The sequence below is a fragment of the Gorilla gorilla genome, chromosome 8, assembly GCF_029281585.2.
Source record: "Gorilla gorilla gorilla isolate KB3781 chromosome 8, NHGRI_mGorGor1-v2.1_pri, whole genome shotgun sequence".
In the NCBI taxonomy this organism is placed as follows: domain Eukaryota; kingdom Metazoa; phylum Chordata; class Mammalia; order Primates; family Hominidae; genus Gorilla; species Gorilla gorilla.
This window is the reverse complement of record NC_073232.2, coordinates 68,676,539-68,697,197: the sequence shown is the minus strand read 5'-3', so window position 1 is coordinate 68,697,197 and position 20,659 is coordinate 68,676,539. Positions and strand designations below refer to the sequence as shown.

General features: G+C 53.5%; 1 protein-coding gene across 2 annotated transcripts; it reads right to left on the bottom strand.

Annotated features, from left to right (window-relative positions):
- Window positions 1–3,180: 3,180 nt before the first annotated feature.
- Window positions 3,181–20,631, bottom strand: LOC101143885 (annexin A8). Of its 2 annotated transcripts, XR_010135215.1 has the most exons (14): window positions 20,475–20,631; window positions 19,092–19,199; window positions 14,985–15,075; window positions 13,720–13,814; window positions 12,269–12,382; window positions 11,415–11,505; window positions 10,676–10,755; window positions 10,128–10,187; window positions 9,488–9,581; window positions 9,153–9,248; window positions 7,319–7,377; window positions 6,448–6,570; window positions 3,959–4,095; window positions 3,181–3,578 (listed from the first exon to the last, which is right to left on the bottom strand). XR_010135215.1 is itself a non-coding variant. In XM_055353063.2 (13 exons), exons 2-13 carry the CDS (start codon window positions 19,110–19,112, stop codon window positions 4,036–4,038), a joined length of 984 nt encoding a protein of 327 aa, XP_055209038.2. In that variant the 5' UTR covers window positions 19,113–19,199; window positions 20,475–20,631; the 3' UTR covers window positions 3,181–4,035. The 2 variants fall into 2 exon arrangements, 1 of the variants encoding a protein (XP_055209038.2); XM_055353063.2 differs by having other exon boundaries at window positions 3,181–4,095.
- Between the last annotated feature and the right edge of the window lie 28 nt (window positions 20,632–20,659).

The following is a 20,659-nucleotide window of genomic DNA, read 5'->3' as shown; positions in this document are numbered from 1 at the left end:
CACATTTCTCTGCTGGCAGGGAGGCAGTGGGGGTGATGTCCATTCTGCCCCATCAGGGGAGATGATCAACTTCATGACTCTGCTTAAGCAGATCCCCTTGCTGGGCACGTACTTGGACTTGACCAAATTTCCTTGGCTGCAGCTCTTCTCAAGGCTCCTGTTTGGCCACATGAGGCCTGTTTTGGGGTGGGCTGCAAAAGAACCCATCGAACCAGTGGTCAGGGGAGCTTGCAGGGCAGAGAGATCCTCTAAGTCCTTCCTTTCTTCCTTTCTTTCTTTTTTCTTTTTCTTTTTTTTTTTTGACAGAGTCTCGCTCTATCACCCAGGCTGGAGTGCAGTGGCACTATCTCTGCTCACTGCAATCTCTGCCTCCCGGGTTCACGCCATTCTCCTGCCTCAGCCTCCCGAGTAAGCTGCGACTACAGGGGCCCGCCACCATGCCCAGCTAATTTTTTTGTATTTTTTAGTAGAGACGGGGTTTCACCATGTTAGCCAGGATGGCCTCGATCTCCTGACCTCGTGATCTGCCCGCCTCCTTCTCCCAAAGTGCTGGGATTACAGACTGAGCCACCACGCCTGGCCCCTCTAAGTCCTTTCTAAAGAGTTTTGGCAGAAAGCAGCCAGGCAATGGCTCAGAACTGAAAGCAAGTCTGCACACAAAGCAGGACTTGAACTGAAAGAAAAGGAATAAGAATTCTCACCCAGGGCTGGGATCCAAGAGACGCACACTGATACAACTACTAAAAGGTTGTTAAACTCCCGAAGGGCCCCTGCCTTGCTGTGTTATAGTCTGATTGTGTATTGTTGAAGCCCTTACCCCCAGTTTGCTGGTGTTTGGAGATGAGCCTTTGGAAGCTAATTAGGGTTAGATGAGGTTATGAGGGCGGGGCCCTCATGATGGTATAGTGATCTTATGAAAAGAGCAGGAGAGAGAGAGAGCTCTTCCCCCCGTGACCACGTGTAAGCACAGAGGAAAGGTCATGGGAGGACGTGTCAAAAAGGCAGCCGTCCACAAGCCAGGAAGAGGCCCTCCCCAGGAACTGAATTGATCTTAGACTTCCCAGCCTCCAGAACTGTGCAAAATAAGTGTCTGTTATTTAAGCCACTTATTTATGGTATTTTGTATGTCAGTCTGAAAAGACTAAGACATGTTGGTGAATAGCTGCTGCACCCCCAACACCCAGGAGCCTCCCCTGGGGCCCCACAGACACCCTGCCATCCAGCACTAAGGGTTGAGGCCTGGCCCTGCAGGGACCACTACTCGAGCTCTGCTCCACCCCTGCAGACAGCAGCCATTCAGGTGAGTGGGTTGTGCCGCACCAGTTGTTAAATATTCTGAGCACCACTTGTGGTGGATTTAAAAACAGTCCCCAGATTCGTTGACACTCTTCTCATTGACAGATTGGGTCTGTGTCCCCTTTCCTTGAAGCTAGGGTGGCTTGTGGTGTCTTCAACTGATAGGGCACCGGGGAAGTGATGCCATGTGACTCCTGACGCTAACTCACAGAAGGCAATGTGGTGTCCTTCTTGTCCACTGGGAGATGGTGGAGCCCTACCACTTGCTACCCTGAGGCCACCATGCTGGAGAAGCTACGTGTAGGAGCGCAGGGGACAGTCCCAGTTGAGCCTGGCCTTCCAGCCATCTCACCAGGGGCCCAACATGTGAGTGAAGAGGCATCCAGATGGTTGCACCCCTCTGCCCTAGAGTCACCCAACCTTCAGGTCTTCCCAACTGAGACTGAGTCCCCTTACTTGTTGGGTCAGAGACAAGCACCTTGCTGTGCCCTCCAGAACTGCTGACCCACAGAATCTGTGAACATTATACATGAGGATTTTATGCTACTGGCTCTGGGGTGGTTCGAAAGGCAGCAGTTGTAACTGGGAGCCCACCCTGTATAGAAATGTGAGGAAACTGAGGCTCAGAGAGAGAGTAAGTGACTCAGTCACTGATATAGTTTGGATATCCCCTCCAAATTTCATGTTGAAATGTGATCCCCAGTGTTGGAGGTGGGGCCTGGTGGGAGGTGTTTAGGTCAGGGGGCGGATCCCTCATGGCCTGATGCTGTCCTCACCATCTTGAGCTCTGACAGGATCTGGCTGTTTAAAAGTGTGTGGCACCTCCCCCCACCTCTCTTGCTCCCACTCTCGCTACGTGATGTTGGCTCCCCCTTCACCTTCTGCCATGACTGTAAGGTCCCTCCAGAGGCCTCCCCAGAAGCTGAGCAGTTGCCGGCACCATGCTTCCTATATAGCCTGCAGGACTGTGAGCCAATTAAACCCCCTTTTTAAATAAATTACCCAGACTCAGGTATTGCTTTATGGCAACACAAGAATAGCCTAACACAGTCAAAGTCATGGAGCTGGTGCAGGGCAGAGCCAGAATCTGCCTCCCGTCCAAGTGAATTCAGAGCCCACGCTATTCCCATCTCCCTGATCAGGCTGGTTCCTGGGCACACGCTTACCCCTCAGGGACACTTGAGGGGAAGTTTGCAAACTGGAGCATGTTCAGGGGTGATGGCCCCAAACAGGCTCCAGGAGGGACCACTGAAGGGACTGGGGACACTGGGCTTTGACAGAAGTCATCGCAGAATTTGTGGGCCTTCTTCAGATATCCAAAATGTTGTTACTGGGAGGGAATAAGTGTTGTGGCCCTAGATGGCAGAGGTGTGGGCTTGATGCGGCTGATTTTGGTTCAGGTAAAGCAAGAACTTTGCTGGTCACATCCATTGGAGAAAGATCGGGCTGTCAAAGGACGCAGTGAGTCCCATCTTTGGAGGCAGCCAAGTGCACCCTGAGTACCGCCAGTACACCCTGAGTACCCAAGTGCACCCCAAGCACACCAAGGACCACCCCTGGGTGGATGCCAAGGGGGTAGTCAGGCCACAGGTTGGAACAGGACTTTAAATCCCTCTCTAACCCTGAGATACGAGGATGTAGCCTACACATCAGGAGGTGAATAGAATCTACCCTCATTTGCAAGAGTTGTCCCCAGGGCAGCGGTGGGTGCAGCCCATCCAGTGTTCTCACTGGGAGATGCCCACAAGGTACTCAGGTACAGCCCATCCAGTGTTCCCACTGGGAGATGCCCACGAGGCGCTCAGGCTTCGTGGCTCCCCAAAGCTCTGTTTCTGACAAATTAAATTGGTCCTACACTGGTCCCTGCTAAACATCCAAAGATACTTTGAGTTGAATACAAATCTTTATTATTTTGAAAACCACAGCAAAGGCACTTCAGAATCTCCAGGTACCCAGTCTCAGTTGCCGTTCAGTGGGGACAACAGTGGTGCTGAGGGCATGGTCACACCCTTCTGTGCTGCATGCAGAGGGGTGGCAAGGCCAGGGCAGCTGACCTGGTCAGCCACCAGGGGAGCCCACGCCTCTTATAACACAGTGTCCTTGGGTCAGGAATTTGTAGTTTATTTTGTTATTAAGATGGCGAGAGAATTTTTCATCCATTTAGAGACTAACATTTTTAGATGAATGTTAATGGCATCTCAGTTGGGATGGATTCGTGTTCGTTTCTCAGCTGTTGAAGGATGTGTGTTCTAAAACAAAAGGGCTCCCAGCCAGCTCTCTGGCTGCATGATAGAGAAGTGTTTCATAAGACGCTTGTTAAAAACCCATATTCCCTGGCCCCTCTTGTGGAGACCCTGTTTCAGTAGATGGGAATGGGGCTGGGGTCTGTATAACCTGTGCCCAGGAGACTCTGTGACCAGCTTGGGAAGCTCCTGCAGGGAGGAAGGAATGACCCACAAGTCCCCAAGCCCTTCATGCTGAGGCATCTGTCTGGCTGGAGAAACACTAAGGTTGGCATTGTGCTCACACTGGGAAATGACCTGGAGGAAGTTGGGAAGAGGAGCCCAGGCCGGTTCCACCCTCTGGGTCAGAAACCCGGCTGGAAAGCACTGGAAATAGGGAAATAGACGACTGAAAGGCTGGGACCCCCCTCACACCCAACCTGTGTCCATGGCCGAGGTTGAGTGAGGAGTCCTGGAGACTCTGGCTTCATGGTCTTTGCTCTTGTTCTTCTGTGCCTCAGGGGTCGCTGCCCACCAGGCTCAGCAGGGCGTTCTTGTAGTCGCCGCTGGTGTCTTCCTGTGGGCAGCAGGCACATAAGCGTGAGAAGGGGTTTGTTTGTGCCTGGCTCGGCAGTGGCGGCTGTGTTATTATGACTAAGAGTTGTGCCCCTGGCCTGCACCTGGCCCGGCCCTCCAGGATTCCTAGCCGCAGGGGTTGTGCCGTCACCCCTCTTTCCTTGTTTTTAATTCAGGCTATTCCTTTACATTTCCTTTTGATTCTCTTACCAACTACATGCAGGATTGATGTGGAAAATGAATCAGAGACAGTTCCACTCCTAAACAAGGAAGGGGTCAGCTGTCCCAGGGTTCTTCTATTCGGGAGCCAGGGTGCCCAGCCATTCATTTACACAACACGTTGCATCATTATTCAACACCTGCTGTGGCAGCTTGGGAATCAAGGCTGAGAGTGAGGCATCAGCACACACCTGGGGGCAGGGCCAGGGGTGGAGGGAGCCTGGACCATCGCACCCTGACGGTGTGGCCGAGGCAAGCCCCTTCACCTCTGTGGGACTCATCTATGAAATGAGATTGATGCTGTGCTGCTGTGCATCTTGCTGAGACGTGGTGAGGGTACAGCAGGAGGAAGGCGAGCTGGTCTGCCCTGCATCTGGCTCACATGGGGTCCACAGTGTTTGTCTCTTGATGAGACTGACCTTGTGGTCCGATGACTGAGGAGCCCTGTTTCTTAGATACTGGTAGGTCCTGATGGGACTGGCTAGTCCGGGGTCTGCATACAGAGCTGGGAAATGGGCCAGGTCAGATCACCCAGATTCTTCTTCATGCAGTTGAGGACAGCGGGGCCAAGAGAGGGGAGTGAATTCATTCACAATGTCATGGTGAGTAAGGGGTAGACTGGGGCTAGACCCACTTTCCACACTCTGGACCAGTTTAGGTCTCATGGTTATTGTCTACTTTTCACCATTTAGTAAAATTTGCCTGTTTTGAGCCTGAAATCTCATTACGGGTTTCAAACTACAATGAAATTATTTTTAACTTTTTCCTTTCTAGACACGGTCTCACTCTGTCACCCAGGCTGGAGTGCAGTGATGCAGTCCTAACTCACGGCAGCCTTGGACTCCTGGGCTCAAGTGATCCTCCCGCGTTGGCCTCCCAAAGCACTGGGATTACAGGTGTGGGCCACTACGCCTGGTGATTTTTATTATTTTGAAGACAATTTTTGTAATAGTTTTTAGAAAGAAAAGCATTAATTTTGTTTACTTTTTCAAATACATGAGTTGTACTTGGAGTGTTTATATATTTGCCTCTTAATTTCAATGCAGGAGTTTTTAACTCATATTAGTGTTGAAAACCATTTTTGCTTTAATGACATCTGTGGTCTACACTAAAAAGAAAATGTTTGGTCAATGTATTCATGATTCTAACTCAATTTTCTTAAGTAACATTAGATAAAATTTGAAGAGGGTGGCTTCATGTATCTGTAGAAATCTCTCTGATGCCATAAGTTACCATGTGTGGTTAAAAGGGTTAATGACAATCAGCTCAGACTGTCTGCAGGTGACAGCACAGTCCAGGCTGGTGTGTGCCTTGCCTTCCTGTCTCCCGACAAGATTGGCTGGGGAGCCTAAAATGAAACCAAGAATAATTCCAATCCTCTCTTGCCCCTGCCCACCTGTTTCAAGATGTTGCCATCTTGAAACATCTGGAAACAGAAATGTCTTTTCCACCTATTGTCAGCTATGTGTTTCTTGAAAAGTACACTTAACAACGACATTTGCAGAAGAGCTAGAGACTTGACTTAGTAGCCAAAGAAAACTTGGGGATACATTTGTCCTAATGTGACTTCTGCTAATGAAATCATGAAGACCTCAATTTGCAGACACCCCCAGAAGAGCTGTTTCTCCCAATTATCGCAGCGTGATAATCACTTTGTGTTTTGAAGGCTCCAGAACTTTTGCTAATTGGAATCTGGTTAGATAGTCTATTGGCGCTCATCTGACTTATCTCCTTAGAAGCTGGCCGCCAGGACTACTTAAATCTGGATTTGAGCGGTGGGCCCAATTCTTACCGGACTAGTTCATCTCATTGACTATTCAGAGGTGGCTTCTTCTGCAAGGATTTGGTGTCTTTTCCAAGGAGCAACCATAACTTAAATGTGAAACCAACTTTCTGAGTGGGACACAGGGGAGCCTCTGTGCCCTGGTCTCTGCATCTCCCCTCTGCCCCCCATTCCCCTTGGGATCCAGCCACACTGACCTCTGCTGTTCCCTGCACACACCACATGGTCATGAATGCAAGCACATGGTGCCCACTGGGAAGGGAGGGGCTCACGTAGTGTTGGCCACAGCCTCCAGGTTTCCCTGAATGTCTAGGTTTCAGGCTGGCCTCAGCATTGGGAATGCCTGCTTACCATGATCATGCTGCTGAGGGTCTTGCCGTACATCTTCTTGAAGTGACACTTGATAAGATTTAAGTCAATCTCGCTCCTTGAAACGATGTTTCTTATCAGGGTCCCATCACACGTCCCTGCTCCCTGGGCAAGACAGCAGCCATCAACAATCCTGCCTCACCTTTCCTGTCCATCTCTGAGTGATGGACGGATCTGTGTGGTTGGGTTCTGGGGCTTTTAGAGAGAGGGAGATGTGGGAAGGAGCCTGTGCTTCAGCCAGGGAAGCATTAGGAGGGAAGCTTTGGTGGCTTAGGGTGTCCACTCCCTTAATTCCTTCTCACCCACTGCCCAGAACTCTTCCTTTATGATGCCAAGTGCTCCAAACTGCAGTATGTTTGGTTTGCCACATCAGATTCTAGACACAAAATACTCACTGCTCCAGGAACAGGACTTCCTACTAGAGCAATGGCAGCAATCAGCTCAGCCAGGAATTTCACAGGCAGGGCCTTCCTGCTCACCTTCATCCCTGACCAGTCTCATGTCAGCTGGGGCCACATGGCCAAGGGAATCGCATGCCCTCTCTCATTTCCTGGGCAGAAGTGGCCAGAGGGCTTGGGTTTCAGGTGTGGAACTAACTTCAGGGGATATCAGCAACCATCAATCAGAGAAAATGGGCAATGGTTTTAGTTTCAGGGAATTATTCACCTCTGGAGATGCAGCGTCCCTTTCCCAGACTCAATTTTACCTCCGAGAACTAAAACCTTTCTGATCCACAACAGGTTTGGGTAAGATAACTCCCCCGTGTGGAGGATCGTGGTGGCTTTGAGCTCCTTGGCTTTGTACTTGGTGCTATGTAGGGTGAGCGTCAGGAAGAAGAAGACAGGACAGTTACCTTCATGGCATAGTAGAGTCTCTCTGCAAAGTAGCTGTGGAGGTTTTGGGTGCATTTCACTGGCAAACAAGAAAGCTGTGTTAATGTTAACTGGTAGGTGGCACTGCCTACAACTTTATGTCTTGCCTTAGGTCTTAAGAGTCAGTGTTGTGCAAGGCTTGGCATATTTCTTTGTTCCCTGCCTTTCCCAATGTGAGAGGCTTTGTGTCAGGTGGCGTGGGACAGGGAAGGTAGCCCGGGGCCCTGGGCACAGCTCCAAAGGCCCAAGCAGGCAGGCAAAAGGGTAAGATGTGAAATGCACCAGACTGTGGGGCTCGTCTGAAGACACCAGCTCAAGCTCATCCAAGGGCAGCTCAGACTCAGGACAGGCCCTGGGCTCTCAACCCAGAGACACCTCCACCAAAAATCCAGCCTCTCAGCTCCACAGAAGCACCATGGGATGGTGGCTGCTGGCCTCAGAGTGCCCTCTCTCTCACACTTATCAGCAGGAACCCTGCATTTTGAATTCCCATGTGACAAGTGGAGTTTGGCCCCACAGGACTAAGGCACCTGGGGCGTCTGGTCCAGAGACTGGGCCCATGCTTGCTCCCATGGGTACTGCTCAGAGACTTGGCATCTGGGTGGGGAAGGTTGGCATTTTCACTTAGGGCTGCAGAAGGAGCATGGGCTTTGAGTGAGGTAGGCATGTGTTCACTTCCTGCCTTGATGGTGCAGTATGGCTTCATTACTCATCCTCCCTGACTCATCTGGGAAGTGAGACTGATGCGAGGCTTCAAGGTGAAGTGAATAGGAAGGCCCAGCATGACGGAGCACTGCATGGCTTCACTATTCCCTGCTAGCAGACTTCATTCTTGGTGGGTTCAGGCCAGATCCAGGGGTGGAAGCTGAGATTGGAGCAGCGGTGTGATTAGATGCCCTGACATAGACCGGATTGTATCACAGCATCCAAGGCCAGCTGGGGTGTCTCAGATGGCCCTGTCCACCCAGAGAGGCTAGGAAACAGCAGGGAGCCTGCTGGCTGCTGGGCTTTGCACAGAGGCAGCCTGGTGTGGAGGTGAGAGCTGCAGGCCAGGAGTCCGGACCTGGGCTCTGTGTGTAAGTGGGAGAAGAGACATCCCTCTGCCCTGGGCCTCAGCTCTCTACTCTGCAGTGACTCTTCCCATTGTGATCTCAGCCCTGGAACCCATGAGAGCTCTAGAGTGGGTCCTCCTGAGTGGCCCTGACTTCCTGCTGTGGGGAAGATCCCCAGTGTTTCTCAGCATCAGACCATCCGTCACTCAGTTTGGACTCAAGCCACACATCACTGTTTCTTCAACTGGCAATGAAGGCAGGGGCCAGGCCCCTGGTTCATGTCCAGAAAGATGACTTTGTGCTGGCCAGGGCTTCACAACCACAGCCAGAGTGCTCCCTGCATGGCTGCCATGAGTACACACAGGGTTGGGGCTGGCATAATCACTGGCGTATGCATTTGTGTGCGCACACACACACACTGTCTGTCTCACACACACACACTCACATTCCACCCACAGTCATGCACACACACCCTCAGGCACACACACTCTCATGCACACACACACTCATGCAGACACACCCACACAGCACTGGGCACCACGTGGGCAGCACAGAGAACAATCCTTGGCAGCACACACTGGGACTCTAGAGGTGGAGCAGTCCCTGGGTGAGGGAGACAGGCAGAGTGTGAGTCGGGGGGACATCCCGTGAAGGTGACACAGGGATTCTTTCTCTTGTGGTTGCATCCCTAGGCCCTTTGTTCTTTGGTGCTGCCCCACGGTGAGCCCTGTGGCCTGAAAAACGTGCAAGTCTGAGCTCTTACCCACAGTGAGCATGGCCTCCTCCAGCGAGCCATGGGTCTCACTCTTGATGCTGTCCTCAATGCTCTTGTTGGCAATTTTCTCATACTCTTCAAACACTGTGGAGAGGGCTCTGCTCAGGGGATGGTCAGACCTCCTCGTGATGCCCCTCAGTGTCTCAGATCAGAGATCGCACATCAATTTGCCGCCCTGACCTCCCACTGGTGGCTGGGGAAACAGTCCTGGGTTCCCTGGCTCTCTCCCTTACTCTAGACTTGACAAGGCAGAAGCACGAGGGAGAGGCTTATGGCCAGGACACCCCCTGTGGCCCTGGCCCCAGCCCCTCCCTCCCTGGTACCTCTCAGCAGGTGAGTAGCACTGCGCGTGCACAGGATGGTGATGAATTTCATCTCATCAGTCCCACGAATCTTCTCGCCTGCCGCATACAGATCCTAGCATTGGGACACCCACAATAAGCCAGTGAGGGAGACCAGGGAGGTGAGGGACTGAGCCCCAGAGCCCCAGAGCTGTGGCCATGGCCCGGCCCTGTCCACTCTGCCAGGCCAGCATGCTCCCCTGCTTGGTCGTCTCTGACAGGGAGCTCCCCTTTCTCTAGCAGCTCTGGCTTAGAATATTTTCTCTATCCTGGGCCACAAGCTGCTCTAGGAACTGCCTGGTCCCCAGACTTCCCTCTGCCAGCAGGCAGACCTACAGAGACCCGGACACCTGTGTCCAGCACTGGGGCCTAGCGCCCCCAGGTTCATGGGCTGTTCCTGCCAGGACAGAGCTTTAGTGCTCCCCCACCCCCAAGTCACACTCCTTCCTCCCGAGTCTCCCAACACCCTCACTCTCCTCCCCAGACACCACAGGACAAAGGCCTATAGGGAGCTGAGCTGGGTGGGTCCCAGCCTAGTGTCAGAGAAAGCCCCCGTGGGCAGAGGAGCCGGAGTCCAGATGGCAGGGGGTGGGGCCACATGGCCGGCTGGGCGCAGCCTCACCTGTGCGTCTTGGAGGGCCAGTCCCGGGTCCACAAAGCTGCTCACATCATCCCTGCTGCCCTAGGAACAGAGGAGGTGGCTCTGTAAGGCAGGCCAGCTGACCAGAGCATTAAGGGCACAGGGGGGATCCTGGGCTTGGAGGGTAGGCATGGCTCTGCTGCTCTTTGGCTGTGGAAACTTCGACAGGCCAGTTATTCTCTTCAGCCCTTGGTTTCCTCATTTGTACAATGGGGGTGGTAAGGACTGCCTCATAAGGCTTGGCGGATTCAGTGAGCTAAGGTAAGCAAAGTGCCTGGCATGAGGCCTGCACGAAGGACCTGCTCTCCTCCCGCTTCCAGGATGCTCTCACATGGCTGAGTAAGGACAGGTGTGGGGGCTCTGCAGTTGGGACCCTCTAACAATGCTGAGACACACCCAATGAGCCCTGGCTGCTGGGCTATCCCATGCCCCTACCCTGACTCTTGTGGCGCTATTCAAGGGCTGCTCCCTGGGGTGGAGCTGTTGGGACTCCCAAACCAAGGCACTCCCAAGAGCCTAGGCTGTGACACCTGCAGGAGGCACACCAGGATCCTCTCCAGGTAGCCACTTGTGTCTGCTTGGATGTCCTCCTCCAGGCTGGACCCATAGTCTGCAGGGAAACAGGACCATGAGGCACAAGCAGAGGCCCACAGCCTACCCGGGGCCTGCTTTCCTCCTTCCAGCCCTGTTTCCCTTACTTCTCCGTATTAAAGCCTTCTAGGAAAGAAAGTCCTTGGCACAGGGCATGGATGCAATGCCCGGGTGTCCAAGTGGCTGTCGCCTGGGTGGTGGTTCACAACTAGAAGCGACATGCATACCCAACCAAGCTCAAAGCACAAGATGGACCAGGTCAGAGAGCCAGGCTAGGGGCTGCCAACCAAGCTCCATTTCATCTCAAGGCTTGGCAAAGCCAAAGCCTCCAGGAAAACTCCCCACTAGGTACATGATGTGGAGGACTGACTGGCCTCTGCTAGCCTGGGGTCCACACCCCCTACTAGCACAGTCCTCAAGGGCAGAGATTTTAGTTGGTCACAGGCCTCTCTCCCCTGTAAGAGGAGCTGGTGAGCTTACAGATCAAGTCTGAGTCATGTTCAGTGTCACCATCAGGCACAGATCTTGGCATACGGTAGGTGCTCAGCACCTGTGGGTAAAAAAGTCCCCAAAGGGTCCTTTCTAGTGTGGCCCAGGTTAATTCTTGATCCTTGTCCGCTGCGAGGCTGCCAAAGCTTGTGGCCACTCCTGAGCCCCTCCATCTGTGCCACCCCTTACCTTCCTCATACGCCTTCATTATCTCCCGCAGCTGGTTCTTGGTCCGAGAGGCCAGGATCTCAATGATGACACCCTCCTTGGTTCCTAAGCCCTGTGGACAGAAACCTCTGCCTGCTGGAGTGCTCTGCCATGACCTTCTGCTCTGTCCACACCTTCTTTTCTCAAGATGCCTGAGCCTCAGGAAGGACCTCACTGCCCTGCCCCACTTGAAGTGGGAGGATGTGATGAGAAAATCACATGCTTGTCTTCAGTGATGAACATTGAGGGCAAGTGCTGTGATGGGGAAGCCCTGTCTCAGCTCTCCCTCCTTAGCTGGGTGGTCTCAGACAGGCTGCTCCATGTCCTGGAGCCTAAGCACCCCGATCCATAAACAGGAATAAGAAGCCTCCCCTGCACCAAAGGTAGATTAGGGAGCGTGGGTGTAAAATGCCTGGCAGTGCCCATGCAGCAAGTGTCTTTCCAAACAAAATGACTATAGTTACTGGGTCCCCATCCTTATTAATCTGCAAAAGCAAAGAGTAGTGAGAGGTAAAGGGAAACCCAAGGGGCTGTGCCTGGGACTGTAGAGGTGGGTTTCCAATACCACTGTACACCTGAGCTCGTGAGGTTCTGAGAAGTACTGATTTTGGCTTCATCACGGCCACTCAATGTGTCAATCAGGCACCAGTGACTCCAGGTGTTGGGTGCAGTCTGAGCAGCAGGCTGCCTGCTCACTGGGCCCAGCTATGGCCCATATGGCCATTCCAAACAGTAGCTCAAGGGGAGCTCTGGGCTGTAGGTTCCCGATCCCCGCATTGCCCCTACCCAGTCATGTGAGCACCCCTGCCACTCCCCTGCCCTGTCTGCCTGGTTACCTTCATGGCGTCATGCAGCTCCTTGGCTTCGTATCTGTATGGCGGGTACATAAGGGCCACAATGAGCCTCTCAAACTTGCCACTGAGCTCTGACTTCAAGGTCTCAGTGAGGTCCTAATGCGGGAACAGGGAAAGGTGATATTTGTCATAAGCCAGGCCCACCTGAGTGCAGGCAGCGGAGTGGTGGCTGGGTCCAGGGGCTTGGGCTGGATTCTGCGTGGGCCTTGCCACGTGCTGGCTGGGTTTCTTGGGCCAGCTCCTTAGCTTCTCTTAGCATCAGTATCTTTACCACTTACACGGAGAGAAACGTGCTCCTGCTTCATCCCGTTGCTTAGGGGGTTGTGTGTGACTCAATTCAGCATTCAGTGCAGTGCTGGGCACATCATAAGCTCTCAGTAAAATGAAATTGGTATTGCTAGCTAGACTGCAAGCTCTGAGTATGGCATCACCATAAAATACCTGTCACTTGGCACTCAATGTGTGAATGCATGCCTGAATTAAAGACTTCGTCTCACATGTGCCTCCTTCTAAGGTCACATGTTGCTACGAGGAGCCACCAGGCTACATCAGCTGATCTACAGAGCAGCAGAGAGATCAAGGGCTTTGTCAGACCTGGGTTTTAATCCCCACCTTGTTGATTACAGGCTCTGGGACCTTGGGCAACTTAAAACCTCTCTGAGTGCCAGTTTCCCCAAATGTTTGAATACAAAGAATGTATCACTGTGAGGACTAAGAGAGGGAAACTGTAAAAATGCATACTGGGTTCTCCAAGAGAATATTTGAGCTGATCTTCCTTCGTTACATCTCCAAACTAATGATATGAGTCACTAGAGGCTTGAGGCAACCATGGCTGTGCACATATTTAATCCTGTGTTTACTGTGTACCCCCAAATGTCAGGCTTTGTCCTAGGGGTGGAGTGCAGGTGGGAGGAGAAACAAAGGGCCTGGCATGCTTACTCCAGGCTCTTAGAATTCCCAGGTGGCAGAAGGGATGAGGTGTGGGTGCAAGCAGCTCGACTGAGGAAAGCGTGCCCACACCCCAGAACAGAGCAAAGCCAGGCCTGCATGCCTGGGGCATGGAAAGAGAAGGTGGTCTGGGCTCAGAGGGCAGGGCGAGATAGCCTGGGGGCAGGGAGACAGACCTCCAGTGGGGCCTGTTGGGTGCATGAGAAGGAATGCTGTGAGAGAGGAGGCAGGAAAGGAAGCAGGAAAGGCCAGCCCCCGGCCCGGGCTCTGACACCTAAAAGTAGATCTGCCAGATAAAACACAGGGCAGCCAGTTACATTTGAATTTCAATAAAGAACAACTGTTTTCGTGCAAACAGGTTCCATGTGCCCATGCTGCCAGTGGGCTGGCTCTAGGGGAAAGTCGTCCAGAATGGAGCTGCCTCCCAGGCTGTACCCCCAACCCCAAGGCTCACCTATCCCCACCCCCACCAGCCTTCCCCTTGCCTTGCCGAACTGAGCCTTGAAGGACTTGGCGATCTGCTGCCGCTGCGTGTTGCTTCTCTTGGTGAGCACATCGATGATAGCCTGCTCGTTGGTCCCTGCAGGGATACAGCACAAGTGACCCTGCTGCCCCCAGGGTGACACACTGGTGAGGGCGGAGGAGGGGAAGGCGAAGGCAGCTGCTTGGTGGCTGAGCAGTTGGGACCCGACACCTGGATAGTTCCAAACCCCCGGACCATTTTCGTGGTGTAAACAAGACGCTTAGGAAATCTGCCTCCCCATTTCCCACCCCACACCCCCACAATGTTGGGGCGTGCCCAAGGCCAGCCTCACAAGATGGAATCTGAGGCCTGGGTGGCTCTGGACATCAGCCCCGGCCTTTGGAGCTTGGCCAAGTGAGATCTCTGGCCCTGCCCTCCTTTGTGTTGGTCGCAGTAGGGGAAGGTCAAGACTAAGAGTCCAACCCCTGAATCCGAGGCCTGGCCCAGCAACTGCGTGGCATTGGGCAGCCAGCCTCATTTCCCTGGGCCTCCGTTTTCTCATTTGGGAAGTGGAGATAACTTTCTGCTTCACAGAAAGCAGAGGGCATGAGAACGTTTTCTGGGCTTGTCAGGAGCGGCAGTTCTCATTAATGCCCCTGATCCTCAGGCAGACCCGGCTAAGGGGTCAGTCCCACCTGGGGTGAGGTCAGGGTACATGCTCTGCTCTCAGGTCAGGAGGGCTTTCTGGGCAAGCTGTTTAAATATGGCCTCAGGCCAGCCCTCGCCCACTCACGGTAGTGCTGAGGGCAGCACTGGGCAAGTGCAGGAGATGGGAAGGGAGCCGGCTCCATGGCCATCGACATGGGGCAAGGGGGCCTTGAATCAGCCCCACAAACTCCCAATACCTCACAGCCCCAGCAGCTCTGTGCCTGGCATCATAAAGCACCACCCCCTTCACACTTCATGTGACACACGAGGCCAAGAATTCTTGGGGCCACTTTACAAGTGAGAAAGCTGAGACTGATGGGAAGTCACTCACAGAGACACACAGCTCACCTCCCCACCCCCATTACCCAGGGAAGAGCAGCACCCTCCTGTCCAGTCTTGCAGGGTGGGTGCTGACCTCACTGCAGAAACAGAGGGCTGTGTGATTCTCTGGGTAGTGGAGTCAGTTTCAGAGTATCATGGGACACCCCAGCTCCCCAGATGTCCCCTGGCACCCACTTTCCAGGGCTGTGAGCGGAGGGGTCTTGAGCAGAGGTGGCAAGGCTGCCAACACCCACTCACCGATCCCCTTCATGGCTTTGTAGAGGGTCTCTGCATCAGGGTCTGGGTTGAAGTGGGAGCTGCTCTTCACTGTGACACCCTCCTGTTCAATCTGCAAGAGAACCAGGCCTGCTCAAAGCAGGCAGGGACAGGGAGGGCAGAGCAGGCTCCCAGCCATTCTTGTAGCCCGCCCTGACAGGGTGAGCCCCTTCCCTGGGCACGGAGATCTGCTCAGCCCTTGCAGGCCAGTGCTCCGCCCTTCAGCCCCTTGGCCAACAGGGTGGAGTAGCCAGAGCCAGAGCTTGTGGGGAGAAGCCACAAAACCTTTCCTGTCCCTGTCTGTGCCATCTGACTGCAGACAGCAGCCCCAGCCACACCCAGCTCCTTCCAGCATCACCCACCAGCAGCAGGAAGGGACAAACTCACCCAAAGTTAGGAGGGGAAAGAACACTTAAGCAAAGGCTTCCTGGAGCTGCATGCACCACCTTCAGAGTGTGCAGATGAGGTTGGAAGGTTGAGCATGGTTCTGCCTTTCTGAGGAATGGTTTGAGCTCAGTCTGCCCTCTTCCTGGGGAGTTGGGACTTACAGGAACTTAGAGGGCAGGGGCCCAGCTGAGCATATTGATAGTTCAGGGTGTTTGCAAGTCCACAGGCCCATGGGGCTCAGAGCGTCAGGTTTAGAAAAACCTGCACGATGCTCTGCAGATTGTGAAATAAACCAGATAACCAAGTGCCTGAGCCCTTGATTTCCAAGCCTCCAGTTCAGGGCTTGCCTGAGGGCTCTTTAAACTTGTGCCCTGCAGAATTTCTCAGATGATTAACACGGACATAAGTATGTTTTGGGTGGAGGAATGGTAGAGAATGGAGGGATATTGGAGATAGGTATTGAATTAGAGGGAGACTCAGAGATCCTCCAGGATGAAAAAGAGTTTAGTCCCATCCAGTCTTGTCTTCCATTTACCTGTTCACTTATTCCTTCCATCACCTCCATCATCTGCCCATCTACTTTCCCACCTACGCACTTACCCATTTGACTACCACATCCATCCATCCATCCACCCACCCATCCATCTATGCACCCGCCCATCCATCCATCCATCCATCCATCCATCCATCCATCCATCCAAGCCCTGGGTTAGATTGTGAAAATACAGAGATTCCCATGGATGGTATATCTGTAAGTATCTTTCCTTTGAGTAAGAGGTAAGGCATCTTTCTGAACTCTTTGCTTTAATTTCAAATGTCTGGTGACAGATCCTCCTGAGTCATTTCTTAGCACCATGTTTCACAGCAGAAATTGTTAGAAATAATTCCTATGGAAATTCCATCCAGAGAGAGCCAGTGTGGTCCCAGATATTGCTCATCGGTGTCCACACACACGATATCCCTTGCTTGTGGAGTAATGCTCTGCTATTACTCCTGTTAGCACTTCAAGCCCCTTGTGTGTGCCAGACCTGGGCCACGTGCTTTAGAAGCAATGCTTATGTCATGGCTTCCTCAACAGTTGTGCTAGGTAAGTACTGATGCCTCACTTTACAGAAAGGGAGCTGGACTCCCTTACACAGCTAGTAAGCGATGCTGTTGGGACTCCCCAGCCTGACTCAGAAGCTGAGCTCTATCTACCTCCCCTGCCCTACTGATGACTCCACCTTTCCCAGGCAATGAGTGTTCCTGGAACGTTCCACTGAAGGAAGCTTCACCCACAGGAACGCAGGTCGTCTGGGAATGTGGGAGGCATCTCAGCTCTCAGTGCCTGCCGGCTTCCCTCTGCCCCAGCACTCGGGGGCTGTGGTGCACCAGCGAGTGGCCAGGCTGTGTAACTGCATCCCTGAGGAGCATGCAGTCCCGCAGGGGTGCGGTAGGTCTCAGGTGCAGCATTTGTAAGCAGCTCCCGGGCTGGTTCTGATTTTGCTGCATTGAGAAGCCTCTGTCTCACTTCCCACTCTAAGGTTTTAGAAAATAAGTGTTCTGGGAATCGGAGCCCTGGCTATCAGTGTGGAGTCCTGGAGCTCCAGACCTCCTGCTGAGAAGGAAGGGTCAGCCTCAGGCTCCTGCAGGGTCTTGCCCAGGGCCGTGCTAGTCCAGACAGGCACATTTTCACTGAAAAGGTGACTCAGACCAGCCTGTGACTACATCTATTAATATAACTTGTTCTGTGGCAGGCACAGGGGAGCTGCCACGCCTTGGCCTTCCACTGCTATGTGGCTGCCCAGAGGCCTGGGAGATGGGTTTGTCTCTATGAGAGACACAGAGGAAAAGGCAACACCAAAAAGAGAGGTGCAGATGGGCCCTGCCTGCAGACAGATCTCTCTCCAGTGGCTCCCTCATCTCCTCCCATCCCGTTCCTGGCCCAGCTTTGTGCCTAGAGGACACTGGGTCCTCGCTAGCAGCTCAGCTGTTGCAGGTGGGGTCTACCTGTGAACTTGCTACCCCGAGCCAGCTCTCACATGGGGTATGGACGACCAGGGTATGGTTTTGGCCCTGGAGTCAGGCTGTTCAGATTCTCACCCAGACTCTGACACTTACTAGTGAGTTCGGGCACCTGCCTAGCCTACTTGTGCCTCAGTTTCATCATCTGTGGATAAGGATACTGGTGTCTACTTCATAGACTCCTTGTGAGGTTCAAGGGAGATATTGAATGTGAGGTGCTTAGAGAAGGGTCCGGCCACACAGTAGGGACTCAGTGAGTGTCACAGTGATCCTGTCAATTTGGCAGGTCCCTACATGGACAGCCCTTTGTCCTGCTGCACTGGGTGCAAGGCCCAGTGCCAGACTGCCTTGGCCAGCAACTGACTTTGGAAACCACCCAGCACTGGGCTCTCCCTGCCATGTCCACCTCCTCAAAGGCAGGTTCCCAGCAGTCTGGTTGAAGCTGCAGGCCTCCATGGCCCCTTGTCCTGGAAGAAGGCTGCTTCCCTGGGGGCCAGGACAGCTGCCCCACCTCACCCTGGCTTCCTCTTTGTCCCACCTGTCCAGAACCTAGCATGTCTGACCCTGAGGACACTTGCTTGGGTTGCGACATCTATGATCCAGAGACTCCCTGAAGCTGGACAAGCCTGGGTATCCCACAAAAGCTCACAGAGAACCTGGGGCTGGGCAGAGAGACCCAACTGCTCTCTGACTGGAGCCTGCTGGCCATTGGACCCTAGCAAGTCACTCAGTGTCTCTGAGCCTTCATTTCATCATCTGCAAAACAGAAAGTGCAGCCCTGACATCCTGAGGCTGCCTGGGAGGAAAGGAAAAGGGTGTGCAGAGCCGGCAGCTGGGAGATGTCACCTTTGTCCCCTTCTGGATATTCAACTCCTTAGCACAGCGATGGCCTCAGGCTCAACCATAGACGGAAAGCTCCCGAGAACCCATCAGTTCTGCTGGGGATGGGCTGCCCTGAGCCCCGGGTTCCTCCAGGCTCTAGCAGGCCAAGTCCTCCTGCTTCCCCTCTTCCCTCTCCAGTCTTGACAAATGAACATCATTGATCCCCGAGGTGAAGGCATTGATGGGTCCCCAACAGCAGGTTCAGGTTACTCTCATGCTCAAAGCCCTTCAGTGCCTTCCCACTTCTCTTAAGGTAAAGCCTAACTCCTCAGCCTGCCAGGCAAGGCCTTTCAGGACCTGGCCCTGCCTGCTTCCCCAGGTCCATCTCCTCCGGTACCAGGACCCTTGAGCTGTGCTGAGCAGCTTCCCTCAAAGCCAAGCTCCCCGCCCTCTGACCCTCTGCACACAGTTCCCTCTGCCAGGAGCAGTATGCCTGATTCTCCCCAAATGCACACGTGTGTGCACCCCATACACATTTACACACAAGGCTCAACCACGATACCCCCTCCTTTGAGTGGCCCCACCCCTGCAAGGGTCCCTCCCCTGGACTCTTCTCAAACCTCAGCTTCCCCCTTGCATTTCTAGATTTCTTCATCAGTCTGTCTCCCGGCCCAGGTCCCATCCCTGCTGTGGGCACTCTAGGCCTGGGACTGTTTCTTCTCGGCCCCTTCCCACCCTCCATGCTTGGCCCAGGAGGCAGCCAAATGTAGACTGAGCCACTCCCAGCCAAGGGCGACTTTACATTTCTCAGGACTCCCTGGTGACCAGCACCCAACACCATGCAGGAACCCAAATCTCCTGCCAGCTCCCACTTACCCAGGCTTTCCACCAGGCCATCTCTTTCACCTCGGGGGCACCTTTCCCAGGGAGATGAAGAGACACAGGTTGGCCTCTGCTGGGACTCCACACGTCTGGCTCCTGCAGCTGAGGAGTGAGCAGGCCGCTCACTTGGGTGTGGGGGTGCAAACCCGCCCAGGGCAGCGCCACACCTGCCTGCCGCCCCCTCGCCCCGGGCTCTGCCTGGCTTTGGGCGTCTCCTGTGGCTCCCAGGCCCCACCCAGACACTGCCCAGGCCTGCTCTGGGGAATTACACAACTCACTGTCAGATATTTGGGCTGTGGCTGTTACGCATACTGGAAATTCTTAGCTCCAGACTGCGAAAGCCCCACTCAGTAAACACAGCTCCATGTTGATTAGGCTGGTCTCAAACTCCCGACCTCAGGTGATCTGCCCACCTTGGCCTACCAAAGTGCTGGGATTACAGGCGTGAGCCACTGCACCCAGCCCATTTTCATCATTCCTAATAGCCATGGAGTATGCCATTTAATCAACTGCATATGCAATATAATTTTTTTTTCCAGGGGCAAGGGGCTCATATTCACACAGATGGGAGGCCAGTTGGTGAGAAGGTGGCAGGCGGCATAGCCACCTTATACAGCATGCCATACTGGTCCACTGTCAGACCGGTGATGGCCACAGCTCCATCACCCCCCAGGCTGACTCTGGCTCCTGCCTGGCTCTGCCCGGCCACCACAACCCCTCGGGACCATTCAGAGGCATCACTGGAGGGTGTGTGGTTAGTGGAGCAGCTGGTCATGGGGAGGTCTCGTTTCTTTGGTGGAAGGCATTCCTGGTTCCTCTCATGAACAGGTTTCATATTGCTTTGTGGTGTTCCTGGAGCCTGGAAGGAGTTGGCTTGCTCCCTGGGGCATCAGGAGGGGCTTCTCTGTAGCTTCTCTGAACCCCTCTCTGCTTCTGGCTGGGGCACCTACATCTGAGCTTCCAGTGGTGCTTCTGAGCAGCTGTAGTAAGCATCCTCCCGGCTGGCTCGGGAGCCAGCCCATTTCACCACGCTTCCCGGGATCCACCCGCTCATCCTGGAGCCGCTGCAAACCTGGCCACCGCCATCCCCAGCCCCGGAGCCACCCCATACCCCTGTATATGCAATATTTGTTAACCATTCCCTTTTGGTGCCCATCTAGGTACAGGTATCATTTTTGGAGCTAAAGTATCTATAATACACTGGAAGTAACAGATGTCACCTCCATATTGTACGCCAAACCTAATAAGCAGAGCAAAACTTTTCATCCAAGCGATTTGGTTAACATTTTAGGATGTTTCTAATCTCTCAGTAATACAAATATGCTACAATAGATCTGTGTGTTTATCCTTTGGGCACCTGTGTGTGCCTGTGCATACCTGGAGAATAAAGTCCTGTGAGAGGAACTGCCATCCAAAGAGGGTGTTTCAGTCTGTACTGCCACCAACAATGTGCTTGTGCTTCTGAGCTTGCGTTTGGGTCAGGAGAATTTGAAAGTCATCAGGAACCAAACCAGGATATAAGGTTCAGCTGTAGCTGGAAAGTGGCAAGCGTTCCAAAGCTA